Source organism: Centroberyx affinis, unplaced genomic scaffold (assembly GCF_046629955.1).
Source record: "Centroberyx affinis isolate AG114_WGS23_722 - 3 ecotype Tasmania unplaced genomic scaffold, CSIRO-AGI_Caff_v1 ptg000332l_1, whole genome shotgun sequence".
NCBI lineage: Eukaryota > Metazoa > Chordata > Actinopteri > Beryciformes > Berycidae > Centroberyx > Centroberyx affinis.
Window position 1 is genome coordinate 162,731 of NW_027279007.1, and position 22,276 is coordinate 185,006.

The 22,276-nt window shown below is 43.2% G+C and overlaps 1 protein-coding gene across 1 annotated transcript in view; it reads right to left on the bottom strand.

Moving 5' to 3' along the window:
- The window catches only part of thsd7ba (thrombospondin, type I, domain containing 7Ba), a 134,408-nt gene that overhangs the window by 20,929 nt on the left and 91,203 nt on the right, over window positions 1-22,276 (bottom strand). The window contains exons 13-17 of the mRNA XM_071515230.1: window positions 21,039-21,305; window positions 20,132-20,310; window positions 9,720-9,725; window positions 7,581-7,714; window positions 6,270-6,426 (exon numbers count right to left, since the gene is read on the bottom strand). Coding sequence (XP_071371331.1) covers window positions 6,270-6,426; window positions 7,581-7,714; window positions 9,720-9,725; window positions 20,132-20,310; window positions 21,039-21,305 — 743 coding nt within the window. The remainder of the gene's footprint in view (window positions 1-6,269; window positions 6,427-7,580; window positions 7,715-9,719; window positions 9,726-20,131; window positions 20,311-21,038; window positions 21,306-22,276) is intronic.

The following is a 22,276-nucleotide window of genomic DNA, read 5'->3' on the forward strand; positions in this document are numbered from 1 at the left end:
CGGCAAAGTAAGTTGAGTGAACACAAGTGAGTAAGACAGTAAGTCAGAATCTTGGCAATATTGATAGTACCATTGCTCTGCTATTTGCTTTCAAAGTCAATTTTGTGGCTAACTTTTCTAGCAAATCTGACTACTTTTTCATTGCTTGCGTCATATGCAAATTAGTGTATGATGTCTTCTGGCAACTTCAAGAAACTTTTTGAACAGCCAATACTTTTCCTTGGAAGAGAGTTGACAACAATTAGCCTGTAGGTAAGATATTTACGTTCCCTTGCTAACTACCTTTTCAGTAGCAGTTTGGCTAGTATGCACTGTTCAGCTACTCATTTGGTACTATTCCCATGAGTGGTAGCTACATCTTTACTTCTGCTACCTCTTTTCTTTAATTTCCTTTTCTTCAGGTCGGTCACCACCAGACTAGTTTGCTCAAGTTTGCCAGTTAGCTAACTTGCGCTCTGAAAAACTGTTTCTTTAGCTCTGCCCATTGAAGTTTAAAGGAAAAATCCTAGAGTTAGTGTTATAAATGAAGCTTGCGTTAGTTCAGGCAGGACACAGAGGTCATGCCTGCCACGTCAGCTGACCATCAGCTGATCCATCCTTCAAACAAGGTGTTCTATTGAAGCTGCTAACTCCTCATTTTTCCCTGCAGTTCCTACCTGCCTACCACTATCTGCTACATGCTGCTGCTGACTGGTTGTGCTGCTACTTGCTTCTTTCTTCAAAAAGAAAGAACCATGCTCGCACTGCTGGGGCTGCGGCTCCCGCTAGCGAGAGTCAAAACTCACATAACTTCTGCAACGACGAGCCAGTCCTCACCGCCCTTCATATATCGTATCCAGACATCACTTGGCTCCACTCAAGCCCTGAAACAAGTCTTTATCCTGCTTCATCAGTATTAGTGTTTAATAGATTTGTTCTTTGCTCTCATGTTGCTATGTATTTACAGCTAAAACTGCATTTATTCCAAAGTACCGGTATTAATCATTAATAGGTGATTGGCTGGGCTTCATTCTCAATGTCAGGTTATTTCTGTAAATTACAGTGTGCATTTTGGCAGATGCTGACATGCTGCTGGCTGTCACCTCAGTGAAAAACACATTATCATTGCGACATGCTGTTGTTTCACATACTACTATTTAGTGGCACAGAATATTTCCCTTAGATTGCAGGTGCGTATCTTGCCGTATGTTCATTTGAAGGCACTTATGCATGCTGCTGAGCTTCCATGCCTCACATGAGAAGGGCATTGGAAGCATTTAAGGGGAATTGCAACATGCTGTTGCTGCACATGGCACTAGGTACATTCAGTACCTGTTTTGGGGGGTCATGCGCTTCCAGTCAAATCCTCATTCTTCCCTGTGGTTCCACCTGCCACGCCCTGCTGCTGACTGCTTCTGCTGCTTATTCCGACCTGAATCTTTAGCAGTGTGCCCACCTTCCCTCAGCCTGCGTTAGGGCTGGGCGATATGGTTGAAATCAATATCACGATAATCATAAGGATTTTTCTCTATATCAATATATATCACGATATGGTTCATGTATGTAAAATCACGTTAAATAATCAAATTAATATTCATCTCATTGAACCGAATGGTAATGTTAGTCATGATGTCAAACAAAACAGAAATATTCAAATAATATTCCTACCATGCCTCATTTTATGAGAGTTTTTAAGTAAAATTTGCTTGTCATCAATTCAGACAGCAGAAATGTGTGTCACAATATTAAAATATCTTCATATCATCACGATATGATTCCTCTGAAAGACGATAAACGATCATATTGAATTATCACCCAGCCCTAGCCTGCGTTGTTTACTTCTACTCAAGTTAAGCCGCTTTTCCACCGCATGGTACCGGCCGGCTCAACTCGACTTGACTCTACTCGCCTTTTTTGGTTTTCCATTGGGCAAGTACCAGGTACCAGGCAGGTACCATATCACCTGGTACCTGCTACTTTTTTTTGGTAGCGCCTCCGTCGAGGTTCCAAGTGAGCTGAGGTGATACCAAAAGGTGACGTGAAAACACTGCAGACGACTGATTGGTCAGAGAGAATCGTCATCATCGTCAACTTAACTTAATTTTAATTTAATTAACTACTATTAAATGTTAGCTTACCCTCTTGCGTCTTTTGTCTCGCTGCCTTCAGCCTCTTCTGAAATAAAATCTGTCTCCTTGCTGTGACTAACAGCCACATACCGAGAATCAAGAACACCACTGTCAGTACCCGATCCGTACCGGCTGCCCGATCCGTTCTGCACATGCGCGCGCATTGGACAGCTAGGTACGGCAACACCACTTGGACAAACTTGATACTGCATGTTTTATAAACTGTCCGATCCGTTAATAAAGTAAAAAAAAAAACAAAAAAAAAAAAACCCTTCGATATCCTCCATTGACGTCATGGCAGTTTCATGCGGCGTTGCGGCGTCGCTATGACGACCAGTTGTTGGGGGGGGGGGGGGGGCACACTGAGGGGGTATTATCTGCAGTGGAAAACCAAGTGGTACTGCTAAAAGCGAGTAAATGGTAAATGGACCGCATTTATGTAGCGCTTTTATCCAAAGTGCTTGATTGGAGTCGTGTCGTGTCGAGTCGAGGCGAGCTGAGCCGGTAACCATGCGGTGGAACAGCGGATTTAGCAATTTCCTACATTCACGAGAATGCCTTTCGACAATCCCTGGTGTGAACACGTTCAGTTGTCGGTTATACGTGTAGGCGGAGAGAGTAACAGCAGTAGCGAGAGCAAGAGTTTTTCCTGTTGAGAAAAAGTGAGACTTACGCCCCGTACTCAAAATGCAGCATGTCTTGTGGCTGCATTGCATTCTGGCGGAGAATTTCTTCCTGTGTGATTGCTGAATGTCGGTACAGTATATCATGGTGACTCTAGAAAGAAGCCCTCGCTCTTTGATTCACACCCGCTCTTTGACTTACCATTAATTTTTTAGATAGTTTTAGTTTTTTTTAGATAGTTTTTTTTCCTATTAAACTCCATTGTAGCTGCGCTGCAAATATCCCAACGTGACATTGTTTATGTTTGGCCAGTTATCCACAGCATAAGAAATTAGAACTAAGATAAGAAATATACCACCAAACAACAGAATGGGCCCAGAAATGCAAGGTATATCACCAAAAGCTGTCTTTTTTTTAACACTGTTAAAAGTGTTATAGGTTGGATTCTTCCTTTAACTTAACCAATAAGATCATTTCTGCCTCCAGAGTAGCTTTACCTCTGAGAAATGTGCCAACAAGAAACCAATCAGCCATAACAATTTTATCAGGCTGTTACGGTTTGATTGGCATTCAAGTTAACCGTAGACAACAGTGCCTTATAGTCTTATAGTCGCTACATTTTCAGTGAAGTTTAGGAGTGCTGCCAAGGCTCTTAGATTGACAAGATTGAATGAGACAAAATGCCTGTGAAGACATCTTGGACTAATTAGATGATCCCACCCCACCCGCCCCCCTCTCTCTGACACCAATGTTATAGTCCAGTCACCGGTTTGACAGGAAACCTATAACAGCAACATGGCGACAGGACCAGGAGCCTGTAGCGAGAGACACGGGACAGATGCTACACATTCCTTGCCTGTGGGCTAACCTTCACCGGAGAATGGAAGGGCACTAAATAAACTGAATTAACTACGCCGCAGATAACAGTGTTACGCCAAATGTGATTTCAAAACCACGCAGGGTTACAGAGCAGCTCGGTTGCTGTACATACAAGAGCTCTGTATCATACGTTTGTACGACACTGATGTATTAGAAAGCTGTGAATGTGTGTCTTTTTTAACCTTGATTTACCCAGGGAAGCTGACTAAGCATGATGAAGCACTCACTAGCTGCTTAAAGCCACGGTAGGCAGAATTTCTACATTGGCATATTGGGAAGACATTTGTTAGTACGCTAATATGTTCACCGTAAAACTTCAATTAAAAGCAGAGTCCCAGTTTTGACAAATAAAGGCCGGTCTCAATTAGAAGCCGGTTGCCATTGACGCTGCAAAGCAGTTTCTGGTTTTTTTTTTACTTGCATTCAAACGTCAGTCGCATTTGCTGATCGCCATGGCGACACAGAGAAAAAAGTACGACCTGAAATTCAAGCTGTCAGTTGTCAAATTTGCTGAACAAAACTCAGGAGAAGCAGCAGCAGGGACATTTCTCCGTTGATCCCAAGAGAGTGAGAGAATGGCAAAGGTACAACCTCTTGCTGCCATAAACTTTTCTCGGCTTTCATCCTTCCTAAGGTAGGCTACCCAGGGCTGTACAGTGAAAAAGGTTGAAAAAAAAAGAGTTAACGTACAGACCTGCTACCAGTATTTTGATACGGGTCTCTCTCTCTCTCTCTCTCTCTCTCTCTCTCTCTCTCTCTCTCTCTCCTCTCTCTCTCTGTGCATGAGGTTGGCTTAGATACACTGTCTCTCGGAGCGAGATCAAATGAATGATTCAGGATTCATATGTTATTCGATAGCCTAATTTTTATACAAGTAATATTCATACTGGTTTAAATAAACAATTTGTTAGTATTTGCCATCTTTGCTGAGCAAGAGTTTTGTTTTACTTACTTGCTATATACCCAAATACATTGATTTCCTGCTGACAAAAGTGTTTATGGGGTTTAACTGTAGATTGTCCATGGTGGGTGTAGGCCTGTGCAGAGCTGTTAAGTGAGAGAGGATATTAGACTGGCGCTCAACCACCAGCAGTGGCGTAGATTGAACAGATTGTTGGTGAATTGCGGCACGGCAGTAGTGAGTTCACACTCGACGAGGAATATGTGCAATCAGACCCTCTTCTGCCAAAGCACAAACAGATGGGCCGCTTGCTGGGAACTCTGTGGGAACACCACAGAGCACACCCAGGGCCCATGGAAGAGGATGCCGGTGCACTGTAGCTGGACTGGGAAGACTGCAGCGCAACTCTCTCTCTCTCTGTCTCTCCCTCTCTCTCTCTCTCTCTCTCTCTCTCTCTCTCTCTCTCTCTCTCTCTCTCTCTCTCTCTCTCTCTCTCTCTCTCTCTCTCTCTCTCTCTCAGTGCATGAGGTTGGCCTAGATGCGCGGTCTCTCGGAGCGAGATCAAATGAACGATTCGTAACTGATATGTTATTCGATAGCCAAATTTTTATACAAGTAATATTCATACTGGTTTAAATAAACAATTTGATAGTATTTCCCATCTTTGCTGAGCAAGAGTTTTGTGCGGAAGGAATTAAAGGCCTGTCCCATACAGACACCTGTCCCAAATACTGTATAGGCCGGTTGAGGTCAGTGTTTGAAGCAAATAAAAGCCTGGGCTATTAATTGAAGTTTTACAGTAATAGTGCTGTTGCTCCACTATTGCTTTTTAAAATATATTTAGAGCCTCAAGCATTAGGCAAATTAAGCAAACTTTGAAGCTGGAGGGTGTAGCCCCAGGTTGTCAATCTCCTCACCTCAATGTTAGCTACTTTGGTAATGTCACCGAGTTCATATTTTCATATTTTGGTATGAATTATTAGGTGTCACTCAAGCTAGACCGCGATTTCTTACCTGCGTGCACTAGCTGCACGCAGGTAAGAAATCGTGACAGTTTATCATGACAGTTTATCTGGCCTTTTTTCCTTCTCCCCCTCCTCCTAGAGTAACTTTATTTTCAGATTTCACTTGTTTGTTGTGGATTATGGCAGAGGTGTGACCAAGTCAACTCTGCTCGAGTCCCAAGTCAGTCTCAAGTCTTGAGGCACAAGTCTCAAGTCTAAATGTACAACAGCAAGTCAAGTCAGAACAAGTCAAGAGTCCAGTATCAATTTAATATCTTAAAGAAAACTAAATATCTAGGACTTTTCAATGCAATATGGTTTTAATAGGATAAAAACTTGAGCATCATGAGTTTGATTTCTATAATCAATTTTCAACAATAAATTCAATCATTCCATACAAATTCAGAAAACAGAATTTAAATTCAGTCGTCTGCTGGAACAAATCTCATCACTTTCAATCTAAGTCATTTACACAAACACAAGATCTCAAGTCAAGACTTTAGAAACCTTTTCAAGTCATCAAAGTACAAGTCAGAGTCGAGTCCCAAGTCACCAGAACCCAAGTCAAGTCTCAAGTCTTCTCTTCATGTATCAAGTCAAGTCTCAAGCACTTAAAAACTGTGACTCGAGTCTGACTCGAGTCCAAGTCATGTGACTCGAGTCCCCGCCTCTGAATTATGGCATTTTCAATTATCACGAGCAATCAACCAACCGACCGATCAATAAACCGACCACTCAATGAATGCTTCTTACCAGAGGGCAGCTGCTCCATGGTCCCCAGGGTGCCGTGACACAGTGGTCTGGACAGGGCAGGAAGCAGACCTGGGCTCTGGGTGGCATTTCGTCCTGATCGCACAGGCCGTCCTCCACGCTGCCGGCCTCGCCGCCCGCCGCTCCCCTCCTCACACACCTGGCAGCGGAGAGAGAAGCAGTTGCTGTTGAACTACTCTATAACTAGTCTCTGGGGCATCGCTAACTTGGTCCTTATTTTTGGTTTCCAAGCACATTACTAAGTTTCCGTCTCGCAATAGACTGTTTTTCTTCCCTCAGATGAGACGTTGCAGGACACACAGAGTGTGTTTTAACAGGCTCTCTCCAACTCTCACCATCTGTTTGGTTTCTCTAAACATTTAGCTATGTAGAGCTAAAACACTGGGTTCCAGAAGTAAATTTGCCATTCATTCTTCCCATAGGAAATTTGATTATTGGCCTTTAACAGTGTAAGGCAGACTTACCATGAGCAATCAGATTATGAAACGATTATATATCTTCCTGTAGAAGCCATCAGTCAGTCTGATTTCAGCTTTGTTGTTAAGAAATAGTCTTTTATTCCTGACTTCCTTGTAAAATACTACACTACCACAAGCTTTAGAGCTTTACTTTTATATTATATTATTTAGTATGTTGAAAATGAGGGAAAGGAAGTCAACAGCATCACTTACAATATTGTATGGGATGAATAGTTAATTCTGCCCTTGCCTATTTTATTTACTTTTTCATATATTGCTTGTCTGAATCTACTGTTTTGCTTACAGTTCAACTGGAAGCTAGATGGTTCGTTTCAAAGCTTAACACTTTCTATATCGGGGAGTTGAAATGTCTATGGAGAAAATGAATTAACTTCTGGAAACCAGGGCCACTGGAAAAGGGGGCGAACGCTTTGCAGCTCTATTTCTGCAGCTGGGTGGTTGTTGTAATTAGGGCCAGCGCTAGGTCTCTGCAACTGTGAGGTATAGTGAAAACTAGGCTTGGTGTTGTACAAAATCAATTCGGCTTGTTTTGACACAATGGCACAGTCGCCCAGCTTGGCTTCGAACCTTTCAGACGGCACAGGATTCGATACAACACCTACAAAAAGGTCAAGACTTTACCGCTTTTACTCTGTGTCTAATTGCATTAGTAATTGCATTGCATTAGTAGTTTTGTTTGTTTTCCCCTGGCGTCGCTAGTGTCCGGACCGGTGCAAGTGCCAGCTGCGGGAGCGGCGCCAGTCTAGCGCTCCCAGTGTCTGTTATGGTGCCAGGCGGGCCAGGCTGCCGTGCCCGGCCCCCCCCCCACGCTGACCTGATCTTGCGGCTCTGGACTCCCTCCCCGCAGGCTGGCAGCTCGTCCACGGTGTTGATGGTACAAATGGACCAGGGCTCGCTCCTCCACTCGTACTGGCTGCATTCGCTGTGGCACGGCGTGGCCTCGTACACCTGCGCACACACACACACACACACAAACACACACGCACACGGAGATACACACACAGGGGTTACAGAGAGAGAGAGAGAGAGAGCAGTTGTTACCTGGATGCATGGGCGCGCATACGAATAAGCTCATACACACACACACACGCACACGCAAGCATGCTACATGTGTTGGGAAGTTGGTGTATACACTGAATGTATAAATCACTAGGGACACTTTACTGATAAGGTGAATCCAGGTAAAAGCCATTATCCCTTACTGATTTCTCTTATTAAATCTATACCAATCACAAAGGAGATGTAGATAAAGAGAAGTAGACGAGTTAGAGAAGGATTTTTAAGCTTTGACAACCGAGATGTGGATCGCACAACTCAACCTCAGCAAGATGTCCCAAATATTTTGTACATTCAGTGCGCAACAGACACTCAAAAGTGCAGGCACGGAGCTCAGTTGTGAGGAATAGAGATGCAGAGAGGAATGTGCACCCTTCAGCATAGGAATGTGTACCCTTCACCTGAGAGGGCCTCTAAACAAACCGATGTGCACTTGCGATGCTGTAGCTACTGAAAAGGAGGAAAAAAGCTATTCAGACTGAAAAAAAAAAAAAAAAACCCTGCACATGATATGGAGAGGACGACATGGGATGTGTAAAATAACAGTGATCATGGCAGAAGAGCCTTCGGGTTGAGGATGTTAATACTGCGGCTCGAACATCGAGCCCCTACGCTGCTGTATAACCTAGGGAGCATCCAGCGCAATGCTACCCACCTCCTGTAAACACATGTTTACTCTCAATCTATGTAACAGTCTGCCACAGTGAAAGGTGTACTCTAGAGGACAATTTGTGGAAAAAGCTATGACAAGCTGTAAGGTGTGTGTGCGTTTGTGTGCCTGTGTGTGTGTGTGTGTGTGTGTGTGTGCGCAGACTAGAGAGAGGGGGAACGAGTGCTGAGTATTCCCTCCCCTACGGGCCGCACAGACGCCCATTACACACCCTCATCATCCCCCATCTGTGCCTGCAGATGCCCCTGCTGGGTAAACTGGCAAACGCTCCGCTCCCACTTTCTCCACCACTACAGTCTGAGCACAATCACAGCTAAACAGCTCATTTTCATCGCCGCGGAAGAAAAAAAAAAAAAAACGACCAGTCTAGTCATTTCCCACAAGATATACACTATTTATCGAGCGCTTACGCTGAGCGAGTGTTGGAATAGTTGTCGCTTAACCAGGCGGGTTGTGGCGTTACAACACAGGTATTAAATCAAGCGCTGGCAGGTTAAAGCTGATGCATTGCCATGAAACAGGGGATAGTTTGACCGAGAGAGTCAACTGCTCTACGCTCGACGAGCACAGGAGAAGGAGAAGGAGAAGAAGAACGCCGGATTTGCTCTGAAGTACTTCTTAGGCCACCCGCATTAACAAAGAGCTCATATCGCCGAGCGCAGAGGAACAGGCTATCGGCTAGAATCGAGCGCTTCAGACGAGACTCTCTTCACTGGTTCTGCGCCGCGGGGTCAGCCTCTATCTTCTCCCTGCTTCAGTCTCTTTTTATACACTTTGGAATTCAAGTACATTTTTTTTTTTTTTTTTTGTCTGTTTTTTTTCAAGAGGAGAAATACATTAACGATACCCCGGCTCGGTTTCTTTTTGAGCGCGCGCTCTCAAAAGCTTTACCGACTCTTCACAATATAATGAAGTCCCCGGCTCCTTTAGAAATGTCAAACCGAGAGCCTCCGAGTTGAAAAGGAGACGGAATTTCATCCAAGTGCACTTCACATAATTTTATTTATTTTTTTGTTTCTCCCATCCGTCCACGTGGCGCACTCTCTCCGATCAAACTATTGTTCTGTCTCTCGGGGTCCAAAAGACGGCGAGGGGGGTGGGGGGGGATTGGGTGGGGTGGGGTGGGGGTTGTCACAGGAGTGTGTGTGGGACTGGGACAGAACCCCGGCATGCAAGTCGGCTTCATTAGCTAAAGCAGAGCATAGGTACAGAATGGACGGCACTGACCTGAGCCTGCGTGGATGTCCGTATTAGCAGTGCATGACAAGCCAGAAGTCGGACGGGGGGGGGGTGGGGGGTGGGGGGAAGAGAAGAACAGTAATATGACCATTAGTTTTTCTTTTGCCTGTGTTGACAAAATATATAGATTTGCTTAACTTTTGTTCAGAAAAGCCTTGCATTCTGCTCCGTGCTTCATTAATGAGGGGAAAAGGATGATTAAGTGCCTCATCATCGACAGTGAAGCTAGCGGTCCTGGACAGTTTGCCCGGCTGAATGATTCATGGTGTGGAGAGCGTGAAAGTGCTGCAGTTGGCCGCAACAGCTGTGCCGGAGCCAGACCTGCAGCTGAAGGCAACTCAGAGAAATTAATCTGTCTGGAGATGTGGAGAGGGGGAAGTCGGCCTGAATGAGCATATGCTCCAGAAGGGCTGTGTGCTCTGTATCTAAACAAGGTTGTTAAAAGTAACTGTTATGTCTGCGACAAGTCACTGCTTAGACTGCTCTGCTGCCTATTTTACATAGTTAAAAGGATGTTAAAATATGCAAATCCTCTGATCTAAGACAGTGCTATTAATAGCTGTGAACATAAACACCTCTCTCTGAGCTGGAAACCACAGGGGCGAGGCTATAATCCATGATGGCATTGCATGGCAATGCACGACTGAATGAATGGGAGACACTGACTGGACCCACAGAAGGTTTCTTTGAACTTTAACAACCAAGTACTGTATGTGTCATGTTATAACAGTGATGAATGATCACAGCAAGTGATCATATGTCCAGCAAATCACCCCGGCTGCTCTAACAGTCACACTTTCATTCATTCATTCCTTCCTTCATTCATTCATTCATTCCTTCATTCATTCCTTCATTCATTCAATCATTCTCAACGGAGCTGTACATGTGAATGACATCACAACTAACTTTAAACAATAATTCTGACTTTAAACACACTATTCTGACTTTAAACTGACTTTATTATTAGAATTCTGACTTTAATCTGAATCTGAACATTAATCTCAGAACTCAAATAAATTAAAATTAAATTAAAATTTTAAATTTGGCACTAATCATCTTCCGTACATGGTACTGAAATGAAACGGTACTACTTTAAGCTTCATCTATGTCCTCTGTGTGATGTGTGAAGGTTATGGCGTACACCCAGAACACACATACACACATGCATGCACTTATACACATAGACACAAACACATACTGTGACACATACTTACACAAGGACACATGGACATACACACACAAACAGGCACACAGACTCACACACACACACACACACAAAAGGACATGTGAATGCGCCAGCAGGCTCTCCTGAAGAAACGGCATTTTATTGTAAACAGAGAGAGAATGGGATGGGAAGCCTTAAAGACGAGCGCTCCCTGCCTATAAATCTCTCTAACTGTCAGTGTGTGACTAAAACTTCAAACAGACCGGACCATTACTGTCAGCAGGCCTGTGGACGAGATAGAAAACAATGGCTCCGCTGAGAAACACGAGGAGATGGATCTCCATGTGATGATGTCCTCTCAAATATACTCATGAGAGGAAAAATGTGCGGATGTAAAACGCAGGCGTTAAGACGACCGCCTGTCTGAATGAGACGGGTATTTGTGTGTCTGGGGGAAGATTCACACTGCTGGCCTGAGACGGAACGCTTGGCTTTGTCTGAAAACTGAACTTCAAGCTCATAAAATGGTGGAGATAAGAGGAGATGAAACTATATTGATCCCCGTGGGGAAATTAGGTCGTTGCAACAGCAAGATAGAGTCGACAGACTAGAGTAGGGAAAAAGACAAATACAACATAAGCACACAAATATAAAATTTATATCTATATTGAAATAAGCAACAAAACAGTAAAAAGCTAATAAAAAGAATAAAGCAATAATATATAAATATAAGCTGGTGTCAATTTAAAGACGTTATGTACAGTGTATTGGTTGGAAATATGGTGTATGGTTTACTAATGTGTTGATTATTCATAGTATTCTGTTACATCACCACACGGCCATCTTGGTAGGAAAATAACAGGTGATTGTAATAAATTAACAGGTGATTACAATCAAATGATGCGAATCATGGGAATACTATGAATTGTTACTGCATTAACTTGCATCTGTTACATACAGATGTTACAAGCAGTCATGATTGCTTACTTAAAAATGGATTAGAAAATTAGAAATCTGTGCTATGTATGTATAAAACTTTCATTAAAACATCAGCATGTACACAGTATGAAATAGTTCTCCAATTTTTGCAGGTAGCTGCAAATGTAATCTCATCAACTCATTTAATATCTATTGAAAAATTATTCAAAGAGTTGATCCTTTGGTTGGATTCTTAACAAGTGGAAAGCTCACAGGAAAACCTGGAATATTTACTGAGAAACACAGAAATCGAAATGAAATTAAATCAAATATAAACAGAACGCTTTATTGTTTAAGTGTTGAAACAAACACTACAGGTGACATGATGCTTGTATGTTGTTTACTGTATAAAAAAGGGAAAAAAAAAGAGAAACTACAACTAACTTCGGTTCCCCGTCTGTGACAAACTGTTAAGCCACTGAGGGTGCTTTACTGGGTGAAAGGCAAATTAAACATCAAACATGCCAAAAACCTCTTTTTCTCCAAGGAAGGCATCCTAGCATTATCAGATGATAAGCAGGTGTTTAATATTCACTTTTTTCCCCCCGCCACTCAATCCATTTTGTTATTCTAATTAGCAGATAGAGGCTACGGCTAACCTTTGCATCTGAACTAAACACTCTGGGCCATCTGGATGGCTGGAGGATTCAGACAAAGCTGGAGAGGCTCCAGAATTCGGCCTCTGGCTGGCAGCGCTCAAGAACCGCCAGAACAATATGCAGATTCGCATGGTTTGCAATGCAGGGAGACACCTTGCTGTTTGGGCTGGGCCTGCAGGGGGAGAATAACACATGCCCAAGCATTGCTCTCCAGTAATTACACCTCATTGGCCTCAGGTAGCTCCGCCGCCAATTGGCTCCACAAACCTTTCATTCTAATGAAGCGGAGAGATGGGGGAGTTTAGCACCTGGCCGGACTGAGGTGTAAAAATCAAACATTCCCTATCTTTTATTTGAGATTACGTGAGTCTGGGCTCAGGCTCGTTTCCAGCACCACTTTCCTGACGCCTTGTAAATGGACTGCATTTATATAGCACTTTTCTAGTCTACCAACCACTCAAAGCACTTTACAAAAATGCCTACATTCACCCATTCCGGGGATCTAACCACCGACCTTCTGATTAGTGAACTACCTCTAATTAGTGCCTACCTCTAATTAATTCTACTAATTAGTGCTCTACCTCCTGAGCCACAGCCGCCCCTTGGACGTTGACTCGATTTTTTCCCATCCATCTAAAAAAATGTTTTTATTTGCAAAATATTTTTTATTTAAAACAGTATTAAACGACATAACAATGAGCATGTGGGTGTACATTTTAGAATTTTTTTTTTTACCATAGAAAAGGAAAATGACAGTAAGGAACACTAACATTATACACATAAAGGAAAGAAGAACAGAAGAAAAAACAGCAAAAGTACAAAAAACATTCTCACACCCCACCCTGGCTCAGTAAGAGTGAAGAGTACACATACACATGACAGAATTGAACAAACCAGCCCTTAGTCCGGCAGGATCTGCAAGTCTGTAAAGTATGATAAAAAAGGTTGCCATTTGTGAAAAAACGTATCAGTATCCATTCATCTAAAAATGTTCCAAGACACGTTTTTCGCCACCTGGGCCACCTTTGTTGATTTTCTCCCCAGCACTACAAACAGTTGAAGGGATTACGCCTGTATCAAACTTGAGGACCCATACATACTTGAATGTTGAAGGGTTTCATCTCTAGTGATCCTTAAGAAACTCCTTAAGAAACATCTCTAGTGATCCTTTAAGCAATATTCCACTTAGTTTTAACATGGGGGTTATTCGGATACCATTTAGGAAAGATAGTTCCTGTTTGGGAGACTGGATCTACTTTTATTTTTAAATACTCATTTTAGTGTAAACCAAGAATAGAAATGCAAAATGAGGAGAGACCCAAGATTGCTTTATTGTCTTAAAAGCAGGATCTGTTGTTGAATCTGTTCACAAACGTGTCAAATGTCAGTTTTCAGTCTATTTTCGTGGCCTCATTTGAATGAATGATCTTTAGTAGCTTATATTATGTTTTTCATGGCGGTCAAGTGCCAAATAACTCCCATGTTAAAACTAAGTGGAATACTGCTTTAAGAAACTCCTTCAGCAGTATTTTTACATTTGAAAAGACATGTACAGTTTATTGCCTATTTTGATCTTGAATTAGACTTGATCTGCTCTGGTCTCGGTCTTGACTTGGTTTCGACCTGCTTTGAATCTGGTCTTAAATTAAACTCGACTGGGACCTGGTCTTGGAATTAACTTGGACTCGATCTAGTTGGTCTACAGCTCTGCATGTAATGGACAACAGCTCAGCAGTGATGCTTGTGTGTACTCCATACGACCTGTTAAAACCTCTGAATGGCTGCAACATGATAATGTCATGGTCTAGATATTTTGATGCACGGTGTCATACAACTGCAGCAAAAGCAGTGCAAAGATAATCTCGAGAAGCAACATCCCGTGGAAGACGTTTCCTGCAATGTTGTCTCTCACATTTGATGGTTTCCTCATAAATATCGGAAAGTACGTAAACAATTTTCACTTTGACAGGCTAATGTCAATATGATTCAAAGCAAGGCCAAATGTCTAATTTTCCTCCCTCCCCTGACAATACCTCCAGAGAGACAGTCTCAGTTTATTGAGATGACTAATTACGCCTGAATAGCTGAGTGGAGTTGAGAGGAAGGATAACAAATTTAGCAGAACCAAACACATTTCCCACTGTGAGAGGCCGCGGCAAGCCGCAGAGGACCACACACACTAATGAAAAGAGGCATTATCCTCAAATCCAAGCATATTCTCCCCGTCTATGTGTGGCATTCACATGAAACAACGGCACCAAAGCCATCAATGTGACAGAAAGCATCAAGGCAGAACATCTCATTCAACAAGCCGCGGTTCATTTTCCCCCAATGTGCGCTCGGTACTGGCAGATCAAAACACGAGAGGCACAAATGGAAAACATATTGATTTTGTTGTATTCGATAAATAGGAGGATGCGATCCAACGGTAATGGGGATGGCATGTTGTTACGGTCGCAGCGGGAATGATATTCATCTAATAGAAATATACTGAAACTCTATCAGTGAATTGCTCAACACGACCCCAATTATTGGAATAGACATTGGGGAAATGACTAATCTGCCAATACGGCACAGCCTTGCAGGCTTAGCAGGAAAATTGTGTATGCGCTAACTAAAAAAAAAAACAAAAAAAAAACTATATGACACAGTAGGTACGTTTCAAAACAGAGAGTGGTAGCGCATGTGGAAAAATGCAAGTGTGAAGAAGAGAGGCTTCTTGATTTGGATGTGAAATTTCCCCAGGCTCCACGCCAGCTAATCATCCACACAAACAAACGCACCTGTCTTGCACAAATACAAATCACACACACACACACACACACACACACACACACACACACACACACACAAATACCTTCCCCAAAACACCCACCATATGGCAGAGGAACACTGGAGGTGGACAGGAAGGATGTTCTCCACAGGACGGGGCCAGAGTGGATGGAGCAGAGGCCTCGGGGCGTTAAAGGTATGAGGAAATAACCATCTGAGCTGCCGCAGCGGCTGGCAGACAATCAAGGACAATAACACTATCTGTTGCAACTCGTGGAAATAGTGCGTAGGACCCGCTTGGCGTCGCGGCACATTTGGCGGCGAAGCACTTGTGGGAGTTGCGCCGAAATTCCGACGTCTCCTGTAATTACCGGCGCGGGTTTGCACGCTTCTCTGGGAGCTTTGCCTCGACATCTGTGGGCTTTCTGTAGACGTTTCTCCGGGCGTCTTGTCTCCAGACACAAATAAGTTCTTTAAAATGGATTCATAAAGATCCGCTGCTTTATAGAGGCAGTTCTATATTGTCAAACATATCAGATTGGGAAATGCTCCCCGAGAGGATGAAATTTGGAGGTATTTGAAATATGTAGAATATGAATATTAATCAAACGGCAGTGGTAGAGAGATAAGCAAGTATGAGAAAACTTTAACTCTCTAAGCAAAAAAAAAAATCTAATAGTTTAAAATATGGAGTCAAATATTGTGGAAGCTGTGTTTTTTTTTTCAGTGTTAGTTATTCATTACCCCATGGAGTACACAGACAAATGTGAGTTGCAGGGTCGCCTAGGACAGTTGTTCTCAACGTGGGGTCCGGGGACCACCAGGGGTCCTTGAGGGGGTTCCAGGGGGTCCCCAGCAAAACTGATGAATTGTTAAACTTCACCATTACTTAATTTACAAGATGTTAACACAATTATAGAATGTAGAAGAATGACTGTTTTGATCATAGTCTGTTATCTATCTACCTACTAGTCTATGGAATGGAATTCTGGACAAAATCATATCTAACAATAAAAATATTCTCAGATTTGGGTCCGAGAGACAAAATCTCACCAAATGGGGGCCTGTTTGCTCTAATGTGGACCACATTAGGGGTCCTTGATATGGAAAAGGTTGAGAATCACTGGCATAGTGGCTAGAAATTGTCTTGTAATGGAAACGTGGCGGTTTGATCCTCTAAATATTTATGTTGTACATCCATTTTAGTTTGCTACTACTGATCATCTTCTGGATAAATAAATTAGCTACACGCAATTCACATGACTGCAATTAGGTACATTCCCCTGAAAGAGATTTCAACACTTTTTTTCTCCAACTCCCACTGAAGACCAGATTTTGCTAAGCATTGTTCCGTGATGACAGGCTTTTCACAGAGGCGTTTTATGAATTAACCTCTCGTCTCTTGATAACATTTTACACATATGCCATCGCTGAAACTCTTCGGAGACTACCTCATTAACAGCTTACTTACAGTTTACTTCATAGCACTGCTCCTACACAGTCTGTTCGGCATAATGGCAGATTTTGCTCATTATTTTCATGGTGGCATTCGCTCCCTCTCTCTCTCTCTGTTTCACTCTCTCTCACTCTCCATCTCTCTTTCTCTATCCCTATCTTTCTTGCTCACTCAACCGTGTGAAGAGAGGATGAGCTGTGGTACACTGTAAATTTCATGTCTGTCAAGCCAGTCATTTCTGGCAGCGGCTGGGGGGGAAACATCTGCTAGCGGGAGCGGGAGCGAGGTGAGACGGCTAAAGTGCGGGTCGCAGCGGGCGATCAGAGAGCATGAGTCTTGGTTGAAAGGGGTGAGGCTGACCGTTAGGAACGAGAATATTCTCCGTCACGTCGAGCCAGTTCCAGTGAGGAGCAATTGTCATTATGAAGGGTGGGTATGGTGTAGGGATGGGACAGGATTCTTATCTCACGATGCGATAGGATATGGTACGATACGATACGATACGATACGATACGATACGATACGATACGATACGATACGGTACGGTACGGTACGATGCGATGCGATGCGGTACGATATGATACGATACAATACGGTACGACACGATACGATACGATACAATACGATATGATACAATACGGTACGATACGATACATTACGTTATGTTGCGGTACGGTACGATACGATACGATACGATACGATACGATGCAATACGATACGATACGATACAATACGATACAATACGGTACGACACGATACGATACGATACAATACGATATGATACAATACGGTACGATACGATACATTACGTTATGTTGCGGTACGGTACGATACGATACGATACGATACGATGCAATACGATACGATACGATACAATACGATACAATACGGTACGACACGATACGATACGATACAATACGATATGATACAATACGGTACGTTATGTTGCGGTACGGTATGGTACGATACAATACGGTACGATACGATACGATGCGATACAATACGATACAATACGATACGATACGATACGATACGATACGATACGATATGATATGATACGATGCGATACAGAACGGTACGATACGATACGATACGATACGATATGTTGCGGTACGGTACGGTACGGTACGATACGATATGATACGATACGATACAATACAATACGATATGATACAATACGATACGATGCGATACAGAACGGTACAATACGATACAATCCGATGCGATACAGAACGGTACAATACGATACAATCCGATGCGATACAGAACGGTACAATACGATACGATACGATACGATACGATACGATACGATACGATACAATACGGTACGATACGGTACGATACGATACGATACAATACAGAACGGTACAATACGATACAATACGATACAATACGATACGATACAATACGGTACGATACGGTACAATACGATGCGATACGATACAATACAGAACGGTACGATACGATACGATACGATACGATACAATACAGAACGGTACGATATGATACGATACGATACAATACAGAACGGTACAATACGATACGATACAGAACGGTACAATACGATACGATGCGATACGATGATACGAGATACGCAATACACGATACGGGGTTCACGATTCAATACAACCACGATACTATGTTTATTTCTGAGCCACAAATCTTTGGCACTGGCTTGCTAGAATGTAAGCAACAATTTAAAAATGCCATCACAAAGTTCAAATAATATAATTTCAATGGAGAGCTTGTGAAATTGGGATGGTCAAGCCGTCTCATTTGTGATTACAACAGCAGAAATGGAGCTAATATCGCGATTCATTTTTCTGACCCGCGATACGTAGTGTCACCTTTTTATATCGTGATATATTGAATTTCGATATATCGTCCCATTCCTACTATGGTGTTATGTGGGACCGGGTAGCTCAAGCAGAAAGTAGCTCTCTCCAAGGCGTTGTAGAGAAGTCACCTCTGGGCATCCAGGTGTTTCCTTGCTCAACGTGACACAAGGGAGAGGTGACCTTGCCTGTCGGTGTGTATTGAATCGGAGTGGAGGTTACAGTACCTTTCTGCCTGCACCTTGGACAGATGTACATCACTTTAAATGGCCCATTTCGATAATGTTAACAATTAATTCTCACTTGCCCCCAGGATAAATGCTCTGATTTGGGTGGAGAGGGTTATTACAGGGCACTACAGTGGGGGCCATGCAGAGCTTGTTAGTGGGCACTTAACCATCTGTACACAAATCTCCACAAGAGCACGTTGGAATATTTTTCACGCCGCCGTGCCTCATCTGCATAGTGACCTCTACAAACTCAAGTGTCCTTTCAAGCCCATTCAAGCATACAGGCAGCATTCATAAAACACTTCCCCTCTTTAAACCGTGACCCCATGAGAGACATGCTGTCACAAAATATTCAGAGCGAAGGATAAAACCAGACTGTGGAATATCAAAGGCTCCCTTCTGTCCACCCCCCCCCACCCACCCCCCCCAGTCCCCTTCTTTTTCGTTACTTAACATCGCTCTGTGGTTATGTCAAGGAAAGGGCATGTCTCGCAAGCCAACACATTTGATCTGGCTGAGGACACCGGAAAACAAACGGGACGCCCAGGAGTCCCACTGGCTGATGGGTAATAAACCTTGTCATTGAAATGTGAGCCGAATGCGACAACTCCGCCGTGTATTTCGGAAACAGCAAAGGGCTGCGGCGCAAACCGAGACTGGAGGAGGATATATTCCACAAAAACAAACTGGAGATGCATAAAAAATTAAGATGCAAACTACTGCATGCACGGCACCAATGTTCCTAGCGAGACAGCGCTGTTTGTCTGTGTAAAACATTGTAACCCTGCGAGCATTATCAGCATTATGTATGCGATTTTTTTCTGCATACAGCATGGCCAAGCCAATTATATGTGCTGTGGTAATGAACAAGGGCAGCGGAGCCAAAAAGGCCATAGGTTGTCCTCATCTGCATTCTCTTGTCACCAGCAGCCCAGGAGCTTATGCACAGCCAACTATTGTTATGGTCAAGATACAATAAATTAGGTGGATTCTTTCTCATTAGTCTTTGTGTAGGCATGGGCACAATCAAGCCTGGGAAAGAAGTGAAGGACAATGCAGATGGATGATGAGATCGACTTTGACTCCATATGGAACTCGAAATGCATTATTCTAAGCTACATAAAGCAATATGCTAAATTGTATATGAGAAAAACACACTAAGAGAATGGCTCAGAAACAAAGAATACCAATCTGACTTAAATAATTTCCCCTCGGAAGACATACTGACAGCATAGGCATCATCATAATTATTTCTATTTGTGGTTCAGAATCTCACAATTACATCTACCTTCCAATTCCACAATTCCTTCCACTCTTTCACTGTGCAGAGTGTTGTGGCTACATAAGCACCGGTGCGAGCCTCACCTGGTTTTTCAGATCCAGTTTGGGGCAAGGTCGGCCCCCGTTGAAGGCCTTCTCCCGCAGCCACTTGGACCGGATCTTCAGCCCGCCGCCGCAGGACGCGCTGCAGCCCGACCAGGCCGACCAGTCGCTCAGCTTACAGTCCAGGGGGCAGGGGATGTGGCACACCTCCACCACGTAGCCTGGAATTAAGCATTGGCAGAGGGGAAGGGAAGGGGGGGGCAGTCTGAGTCAGGGTTGGCCGGGGACCACGGTGAGGATCACATAATGTCAGGAGACACTCCCCTGACTCGTGCTCTTCCAGACCTCTGACTCACTTACACTGACACCGGGAGTTGATAATTTGACTAATGACTGTCTCATTCCAACACTGAGCCAAGACGACAGAGTGAAAATGTTCTAAGTTTTTATACTAAACAGCGGCCTTTGTTTGTAAATTGAACCACATTATCCTCCTAACTCTCGTTCAAATTACAATGAAAGATACAGTTAAGGCAATAAAATAGACAAAGGATACAGCAACTAAAGCCTTCGAACAACCACCCACCCACAAGATGCATTACAACTAGGGATGCACCGATACCACCTTTTTATTGCTGATACATCCTGATTACTAAACTGTAAGTATTTGCCAATACTGAGTGCATTGCTTTTACTGAACCACACAGACCATTGGTTGGGACCCAAATCATTGAGATATATATTAAATTTTTCTCTATCAGAGAAATGTAACATTTGTCTATGTGTGAAAAAGACAGAAAATCACATTGCTAGTAACAGTTTTCAGTTTTGGTTAAATATTTTTGAAACTGATACCCTGTTGTAGGCTGATATCTGCCCAAAATTTGATACCAGTAGTGCTATCAGTGCAATCCCTAATTGCTGCAATAAATTTCTGTGAGGTGTCTACCTGAGTCAGTACAGAGCGTGGGGTTGACTAGGTGTCCCTGCTGGTCAATGCAGGCCACAGCCTTGTATCGCTGGCCCTGGCCGCACTCCTTTACCTCCCGGTGGCTCGCCCAGCCTTGCAGGGAGCCGGGTGCTGAGGGATCAGGGAGGATGCAGGTGGACCAGTTCCCATAGGGTTGGGACAAAAACTCATCACAGGGACAAGCCTCTGTCTCCACCAGCGGGTACAACTCCTCCTTTAGGCAGTGCTCCTTCTTCTTACTGCGCCCTAAGGAGAAGATGGAGGACAAGATGGAAACAAAAAGGTGACTGTGTGTTGGGTGGGTGATAACCTCATAATAGGGCTTGTAGCTAACTTTCACTTTCGCAGATTGGAGTTTTAGTTATACAAACAGAACTCAGAGGCAGAGCTGCTCTGGAGGCAGAAATAATCTCATTGGTTGAGTTAAACCTCAATGGGCGGAGCCAAACAATGACAGTTTTTCAGGTAGAAGTAACTGCCAACTTTCAATGGCAAAAAAGGAACCCTGGTCAAAATATGAATAAAAAATATAAATGGCAATGACTTTTTATTCACTTATTCATGGCCATGGCATTCATGATGTTGGAAGCTCAGCAGCTAGCTAACTAGCTTAGATAGCTATAGGCTAGTATGGCTAGTTTGAACTTGGAAGGTCAGCTAGGCTAACTAGCTAACCTAGATAACTTAGTATATATGTTGCATTTTTTTAAGTTAGTAGCAGAGCGCTAGGCTTCATAATATTAGCTTCGTCCTCCTTACCTCTTGTCTTTTTCACTGGGCTTCAGTCTAATGTGGTTCTTTGGCTCCGCCCATTGAGGTTTAACTCAACCAATGAGATTATTTCTGCCTCCAGAGCGGCTCTGTCTCCAAAAAACGTTTCTCTAAATGAAACTCCAATTTGCAGGTTTTTCACCAAACAGCTACTGTACAGTGGAAAGATAATTCAGAAAATCACCCAACCAATGTGATTGATTAGCTGCCAAAAAGGTTTTTAGAACAGAATATAGACTGAAGACAATTTGGCAGTCTGCCAAAGTGGAAGGTACAGAATTTAAAATATGCCATGCTATACATTTTGGAACAGTGCATAAAGCACTATACAGCAGTTTTACTTCATTCTCTTTAGAGGAAATTAATATAACATGCAAATTAATCCAAAGTGCTCTATGACCTTTAGCGAGGAACCACTTTCCCCAATATGATGCATATGCAGATAG